Source organism: Trichechus manatus, unplaced genomic scaffold (genome assembly GCF_000243295.1).
Source record: "Trichechus manatus latirostris isolate Lorelei unplaced genomic scaffold, TriManLat1.0 scaffold00113, whole genome shotgun sequence".
Lineage (NCBI taxonomy): Eukaryota > Metazoa > Chordata > Mammalia > Sirenia > Trichechidae > Trichechus > Trichechus manatus.
In genome coordinates this window covers 3,015,111-3,023,553 of record NW_004444049.1, presented here as the reverse complement: position 1 = coordinate 3,023,553, position 8,443 = coordinate 3,015,111, and the positions used below count along the sequence as shown (strand labels likewise).

The 8,443-nt window shown below is 47.9% G+C and overlaps 1 protein-coding gene across 1 annotated transcript in view; it reads right to left on the bottom strand.

Moving 5' to 3' along the window:
* CPT1A (carnitine palmitoyltransferase 1A) overlaps nt 1–8,443 on the bottom strand; it is a 79,524-nt gene that overhangs the window by 12,272 nt on the left and 58,809 nt on the right. The window contains exons 12-13 of the mRNA XM_004383636.2: nt 8,072–8,311; nt 5,585–5,749 (exon numbers count right to left, since the gene is read on the bottom strand). Of these exons, the coding sequence (XP_004383693.1) occupies nt 5,585–5,749; nt 8,072–8,311 (405 nt within the window). The remainder of the gene's footprint in view (nt 1–5,584; nt 5,750–8,071; nt 8,312–8,443) is intronic.

Here is an 8,443-nt window from a genome sequence, read left to right as displayed (position 1 = left end):
TGGAAACCCTAGGGGGCAGATCTACTCTGTCCTCTAGGGTTGCTATGAGTCAGAATCAACTGGATGGCAATGGGTTTGGTTTGATTTTTTAGGAATCTTTGCAGAAGCAGATGGCCAGGGCCTTTCTTCCGCAGTACCACGGGGTAGGTTCAAGCTGCCAACCTTTCAGTTAGTGCTCGTGTGCAGACCATGTGCACCAGCCAGGGCCCTGCCCCCACACTACAGCACTCTAATTACTACAGTTTTCTAATTTCTATCTTGCAAGCTTTCGAAGAGCAAGTATGCACCTCACCCTGCTCCCACCTCCACTTTCTTACTTTTCTTTTTCAGAATGGTGTCAGTTATTCTTCAGTGTTAACCCTTCCAGAAGAACTTTAAAACCAGCTGGTAAACTCCTTTGCTGAACGAATTTCCAGACCTCTGACTGCGTTCACATTAAATGTGTCAACTGGGAACCTTCGTCTTGCTCCAAAATCACGGCCTTTCCTAGAGCCTCCTGTGTTCCTCGGGTCGGCTTCTGAGACTTCCTTCACAAAGGTCCTGTCTACTTTATAAATGCGTGCCTGGAGAGCTTAGATTTTTGTTCTAGTTTCCATTATATCTTCTATTTGGCTCTTGTTTATAAGAAAGACACTGGTCTTTGCAGCATCCTGCAGTTGAGGGCACCCTGTAATCTGAGCACACATCTAGGCTGTAAAGCCCTTCATCCCGCTCCATCTTCTGAGCGTACAGACATTCCTCTGGCCCCGTTACCCGGTCAAACTATACCGGCTACACTTAGAGAAAAGCGTTCTAGAACAGTGGAGCGGCTGGAGGCTCTGCACCGTGTTTTAAGGGGACTGTCCTACATTTTCCCCTTTAAGCAATAAGCTGACTACTGACAAATGATGGTGGCTACCATGTTAAGGAAACAGCCCCCATCACCAAGGCCCTTTACTAAGAGTTGCCATCAGGGATAAGACGTTCAATTTTAGATGCCTTTTTAGGATTTCGTAAGATGACGATCTGGTTTCTTCTCTTACCTAATAACGTGAGTTAACACAGTGCCGGATTTACTAACACTGAGTTACCCTCCTGTCGCTCCTAGAAGCTGTTCTCTGCTATCGTTCTTTGCCTATAACCTGTAGACCCTAGTTACTAATACAGTGAAACCTGAGAGCCGGAACTCAACGGGACCGCCTCGTTTTTCCGGGTCTTGCAAGTTTTCCGCCTTTGACAGGGTGCAGTCACTATTAGTGGAAAATATTTGACTTTTCCTTCTCTGGCGGGTCTCCACATTACACAGGTTCCACTGTATTTAAGGATTTTGCTCTTACCTTCATAAGCGAAACTGGTCTATAGCTGCCTTTTTTTAAAAATCCTGGTCACTACACCTCGGTAACAAAACATTTCAACATTCACTGTACAACTCAGTGACATTAGTTAGGTTATCATGGTTGTGCAACCATCAGCATCATCTATTTCCAAGTTTTCCCATCACCCCTAACAAAAGCTCAGTGTCCTCTAGGCGCTGAGTCCCCCTTTCCCGTCTGTCCTTCCCACCCCGGTCACCACCAACAACCTTTGTTCTCTGCAGACCTGCCTAAAGCTGGGTATTTCATGCAGGTGGGATCCCTTTGGGTCTGACTTCTTTCACTGAGCGTGATGTTTTCAAGGCTCATCCATGTGGTGGCGTGTACCAGGACTTCATTTCTCTTTACGGCTGAGTAATACTCCCTTGTATGGACGGACCGCAGTTTATCCAGTCCTCTGTCGATGGACATGTAGGCTGTTTCCATATGATTTTCTCTTCTTTTGTCTGTAACCAGATGGTCTCACTGAAGCATGATGACTTAAAGACATGGATTCTAGAACCAGACTGCTTAGTAAACCTCAACCTTGCCTCTGACTAGCTGTAGGTCTCGGGCAAGATATCTGCCCTCCTCGTGCGGAAAGTGGAGATAAAGACGCACCCTCAGGGGTGTCTTGTGGGGAAATTGGTTCCTGCAGACACTCAGCAGCGTGCCTGTGGCGGGCTCCACCAAGTTTATCATCATCCTCAGGGCGCTGCCAGTTCTGTAACATGAATCGCTACCTTCCTTCCTTCTCATAGTCCCCAAAGCCGTAAGGTCTTCAAAGCTTAAACATACGCTTTTCAGGATTATTATCCGAATTGAAAGAAAGAACTCAGCCTAGCATAGTATCTGGTACAGTAACGGCTGTGAAATCGGGGACCTGTGTAAGGTGGCCATCTGTCACAGAAGGAGAACTCAAGTATTTTCCACTGACATGAGCAATGGAAAAGTGCTAGAACTGCACCCTGTCAAAGGCGGAAAACTTGAGAGACCCGGAAAAGCAAGGCAATGCCGTTGAGTTCCGGCTGTCACAAGTTTCACCGTGTATATTAAGTGCTCAATAAATGATAGCAATTATTACTGTTGTTATAAAAAACTTGTTTCTGTTGAGATTGGACTGTGCATTCCTAAATAAATGACCGTGCTTTGGAATAGAAAAAAAGCCTGACCCTATCCAGACCAGGTTCATTCACTGCAGGGGCTGGTTTTCTGGCAGATTTTCACTTCCATCCACAGCTACTATCTTCTCCAACCTTCCACCTTTACTGAGTTAATCTGTGTTCCCACAGCAAAAAAATCATTTCACTGAGATTTTCAAATGTACTGCTAGGGAACACGGCATTCCCTTTTTTTTTTTTTTTTAAATTGTACTTTAGATGAAGGTTTACAGAACAAATAGTTTCTCATTAAACAGTTAGTACACATATTGTTTTATGACAATGGTTAACAACCCCACGACATGTCAACACTCTCCCTTCTCGACCTTGGGTTCCTTATCACCAGCTTTCCTGTCCCCTCCTGCCTTCTAGTCGTTGTCCCTGGGCTGTTGTGCCCCATTAGTTTCGTTTTGTTTTATGGGGTTGTCTAATCTCTGGCTGAAGCGTGAACCTCAGGAGTGACTTCATCACTGAGCTAAAAGGGTGGCCGGGGGCCATACTCGCGGGGTTTCTCCAGTCTCTGTCAGACTAGTTTAAGTCTGGTCTTTTTTTGTAAGCTAGAATTTTGTGCTACATTTTTCTCCAGATCTGTCCGGGACCCTCTATTGTGATCCCAGTCAGTGCAGTCAGCGGTGGTAGCCGGGCACCGTCTAGTTGTACTGGACTCAAGTCTGGTGGAGGCCGTGGCAGTTGAGGTCCATTAGTCCTTTGGACTAATCTTTTCCTTGTATCCTGTTTTCTTCATTCTCCTTTGCTCCCAAAGGGGTGAGACCAGTGGAGTATCTTAGATGGCTGCTCACAGGCTTTTAAGACCCCAGACGCTACTCACCAAGGTAGAACGTCGACCGTTGTTTTTATAAACTGGAACACAGCATTCTCTTCGTAAACGTCTTCTCTGTACCCGAGGTGTTGCTTCCTTTCACAGTCCTAACACCGCTTTATGCGCACAAGTTGGCTTGGTGATTTTTAAAATCAAGGTTACTTATTCTAAACTCCAACTCCTTGTTTCCATTACACCCTTCAGTCGCTTGACGGATCGAAGACAGAGGACCAAGGCGAGGGATCCCACAAGCACTGTGCTTCTGTCCAAATGCTTTCGGCTCATGTACTTCAGGGAGCATGCTATTTGCAAAAGTAAAACTTCACGACTGTTACAATCTTTATTATCATCCCCTTTAATTATAATTTTGGCCCATTGGTTCCAGTTCACAAGCAGTTTGTGATCAGCTGCTAACTCAAAGCTTGGCAGTTCAAACCCACCCAGCAGTGCTGCAGAAGAAAGGCCTGGAGAACTGTTTCCATAGGATTACAGCCAAGAAGACCCTATGGAGCACAGTTCTACTCTGTAACACATGGGGTTGCCCTGAGTCTGAACTGACTTGACAATGGGTTTGGTTTTTCGGTTCCTCTTGGTTCTAGTTTAGTCACTTTTCCCTGAAGCCTTCTTAAAACCAAACAATAGTTCGGTCTATAAAAAAGGTCTGCCTTGAGCATTATGCTCTTTTAAGAACTGTCTATATGGGATCAAACTGATAATAGCCACTCGAAAGATAGGAACCTTAGCGGGGACAGTGAGTTTACATTGATGGGGGAGGAACAACTCAGAAAAGAAGGGTGAGAACGGCTGCACAGCTTGAAGAATATAATCACTATCACTGAATTATCCGTGCATAAACTGTTGAATAGGTGTGTGTTTTGCTGTGTATATTCTCAACAATAACAACAAAATAAAGTAAAAAATATGCATATTGCTACTTCCACTTCTCTGCATTTGTATATTTCCTGGACCTCCACGAAGGAGGGAGTCCAGCCGGCAGGTGCAGCCTCCAGGGCCACCAGGGGGCTTCACCCCGCCACAGTCCCGTGTCACCTGGGCAGGTCACCTCATCTCTCTGCACCTCAGTTTCCTCCCCTGTGAAAGGGGGTTAAGAGCAGGGCCTCCCCGATGGGAGGATGGTGAGGAGTGGTCTAAGTACAGCACTTGGACCAACGCCTGGAACGGAGCCAAGCGCGAAAGCGCAGCCACTGTGATCGCAGGTGCTCTGCACGCTGTACACGTGGAATGCGCGAGCTTGAAATCAAAGTGTTTAATTACAAGCAGGGGTGCATCCTGGAGGACCGCCAGAGTGACTTCCACTGTCCCGTGGAGAGGCCCACTCTGGGGTGGACTGTGCTCCCTGACGGGCAGGGAGCCCCGCTTCCAGGCTGTGTCCTCTGACAGGGCTGCCACCTGCAAACCACAGGTGACTGGGGCTCAGAGAAAGAAGGGGAGATGCCGTTTACCTCTGTGTGCATGCAGGGGCCTCCTCCCACCCAGAACACCCCAGGGTAGTGGGCCAGGTCCTCATTTACGGAAGAGGAAGACCAAGGTCAGAGGCTGCTATGGATTGAACTGCGTCCCCTCAAAATATGTGTTGGAGTCCTCCCCCCTCTACCTGTGGGTGTGATCCTGTTTGTAAATAGGGGTTCTTTGTTATGTTCATGAGCCCATCGGTGTAGGATGGGTCCTAAACCCAATCACTTCTGAGTTAGGAAAAGAGCAGATTAGACGCAGAGGCACGTACAGGCAAAGACGGACAGATGCCGTGTGAGGATCGTCGATAAGCCAGGGAACCAAGGACGCCCAGGAAGTAGCTTCCAACGAGGAAGGAATCAGCATGACGGAGACCCTGGTTTGGCCTGAAGCCTCCAGAACCGTGAGAGAATAAATTTCGGTTCTTTAAAGCCACCCACTTGTGGTATTTCTGCTACAGCAGCCCTAGGTAGCTTAGACAGACATGTTAAGTATTTGCCCCGAGTGCTTCCGCTTTACCAAACGCTAGGACTTGGGGTTTATTTCAGGGGTTCACTCTCTTCCGCAGGCGCGATGGGGTGTCACTTTGCTCCAGTCTCTAGTTCCTCCCTCTGGTCTCTGTGTAACACGGGAAACCTACTACCACCCGGAGGGGCCCCTGCGGACACTCTCCTGCCCACAGAGACCCCATAGTGGGCACTGAAGACGCAGGAGGCTGTGCTTTTCCTGCCAGCAGCTGCCCCTCCCTGGGTCGGGTCTCGGGCATGTGCTCAGGGACAGACCCAGGCTCACGCACTCACCTTGTAATGAGCCAGCTGGAGGGCCAGCTGGACAAAGGCATCTGGGCTCGTCCGGCACTTCTTGATCAAGCCTTTCCCAAAAGCATTGAACGGGAAAGAGTGAAAATCTACGTCATCAGCCAGAAGGTTTGCGCTGTTCAGGGAAGTCTCTATCACCTCTTGACACTTCAGAAAAAGAAGAAAACAGTTTTCCTCAGTGAGGGGACAATAGTGACGGACGCCCAGAAGTAAAGCAGAAGCTAGTTTTCAGTGAGGCGGCAAAGCTGTTACTCGGGAACGTGCAGATCACCTTTTTCTTCATGGCTCTTTCCAGAAAGGTTATCCGGGGCTTTGGTAAGTTACGAATGTGGCACCCCTGCGGTGTGGTGGGGGCGGGGGGTCCCAAGCAAGTCAGGACACAGCTAGGAGACTGGAGCCTCCTAGTTCCCAGCGGGACCCTGTCATGGACTGAATTGTGGTCCCCCAAAAATATGTGTTATAAATCCTACTACACTTGTGGTTACAATCCCATTTGGGACTAGGGTTTTCATTATGTTACTGAGGTAGTATTAGTGTGGGGTGTGTTTTAAGTCAATCTCTCTTGAGATTCCAAAGAGCAGATTGAACAAGCAGCGAACAGCACCGATGTGGGAAGACAAACACCACATCACATGAAGATCACCAAGGAACCAAGAAACAGAAGCTGAGCAGAGACAAGGACCTTCCCCCAGAGCTGAGAGAGCGAGCCTCTGCCCTGAGCTCGGACTTGTGGCCTCCTAGACCGTGAGAACATCAATTTCTGCTCTTCACAGCCACCGCTTGCGGGGCTGGTGTTACAGTGGCCCTAGAGAACTAAGACAGACCCCAAAGGGCATTTCAAGGAGTCGGGGGTTTTGCTGGGTGAAGCCCATTGTTGCTGCAGGTGGCAGTCAAGGGGCCCATTTGTAAAAATAAACAGTGAGCGACTCAGTTGGCCACCAGGGTCCTGAGCCCAGGCGCTTTTGCAGAGGTTTCCTCCTCTGCAGAGTGCGTGCGAGCCTGGGGGCCCCAGGACGAGCAGGCGCAGGCTGAAATGGCAGCAGGAGCTACAGTATCGTACGACCTCAAAAGCGTTCCTTGGGCCCCAGAAATTCTTGCTCGGATTAGATGAGATAGGATTCGGTACTTCCAAGTCTAAAATTCCTTCCCCAAAGGGCTCCTACCAAATGGATTACACCTAAAGAATCCCTACAGGAACAAAAATTATTTTAAGTTGTAAAAATTATAGTGATTTAAAGTACTTCAACTCTAAACTACGTGATTCTATTTGGTTTTGTTTGTTTAGTTTTTCCTTTTGAACGCTGTACAGATGTCTAGCTAAGTCAGAGGAGTCCCTGGGTGGCACAAACAGTGAAGCGCTAGGCTGCTAACCGAAAGGCTGGCATTCGAACCCACCCAGAGGTGCCTCAGAAGAAAGGCCTGACAACCTACCTCCGAAAATCAGCCACTGAAACCCTATGGAGCACAGTTCTACTCTGACACACATGGGGTCACCATGAGTTGGAATCGATTTGACAACTGTTTTTTTTTAGCTCAGTTTGAGCTAGAACTCTCACTGACAAACTTAGCTGAAAGCTTAAGATGGAAGAAGAAATACCTACTGAGGCTCCTGATGGATGTTAACAGGAGCTCTAGGAGCTCTGCGGCCCTGGCAAAAATTCCCCAGGTGAACAAAGTTCAGTCTCAAAGGTCTTCAGCTGAGCTCCTGGACACACAGGAAGCTCTTCTGGGAAGTTCGGTGGGGAGAGTTTAAATTCATTTTCCACCCAGGAATATCCTCACTACTGGACCAGTAAGCAACATCACGATAAATGGAGAAAAGATTGAAGCTGTCAAGGACTCCATTTTACTCGGATCCACAATCAATACCCATGGAAGCAGCAGTCAAGAAGTCGAACCAGGTATTGCATTGGGCAAATCTGCTGCAAAAGACCTCTCTACAGTGTTAAAAAGCAAAGATTCACTTTAAGGACTAAGGTGCACCTGATCCAAGCCATGGTGTTTTCAATCACGTCATATGCATGTGAAAGCTGGACAATGAATAAGACAGATTGAAGGAGGATTAACACCTTTGAATTATGGTGTTGGCGAAGAATATTGAATATTCCATGGACTGCCAAAAGAACAAACAAATCTGTCTTGGAAGAAGTACAGCCAGGATGCTCCTTAGAAGCAAGGATGGCAAGACTTCCTCTCACATACTTTGGACATGTTATCAGGAGGGACCAGTCCTTGGAGAAGGACATCATGCTTGGTAAGGTAGATGGTCATCAAAAAAGTGGAAGACCCTCAACAAGATGGACTGAGACAGTGGCTGCAACAATGGGCTCCAGCCCAACAATTGTGAGGATGGAGCAGGACGGGGCAGTGTTTTGTCCTGCTGAACGCGGGGTCGCTGTGAGCCAGAACTGACTGGATGGCACCCAATAACAACCGAGGAAAACAGTGACTGCTTGACCATTGACTTACCTCCTCCGGGATCTCCCACTGCAGCCTGGTGGGGTACGGGATATTCAGGTTGGTGTCCCCTTTACAATGCCCGTCTTCTGCGTAGCCCAGCTGGAAACTGTCAGTGGCCATGACATACTGCCAAACAGAAGACATGCAGTAAACACAGGGAAGATCATTATTGTTAATAAAATGCATTTGACCTCCAGAAGTAGACAGATCCTCCTTCTTTACAGGGATAATAGAAAGATTTAACAGTAGCTACTAATTTAGTGCTTACAGTAGGCTTAGCGCTTTATATCATCCTCCTAGCCACCTGGAATCCTTGGGTGGTACAAACGGTGAATGTACTTGGCTGCTAACTAAAAGGCTGGAAGTTCGAGCTCACCCAGA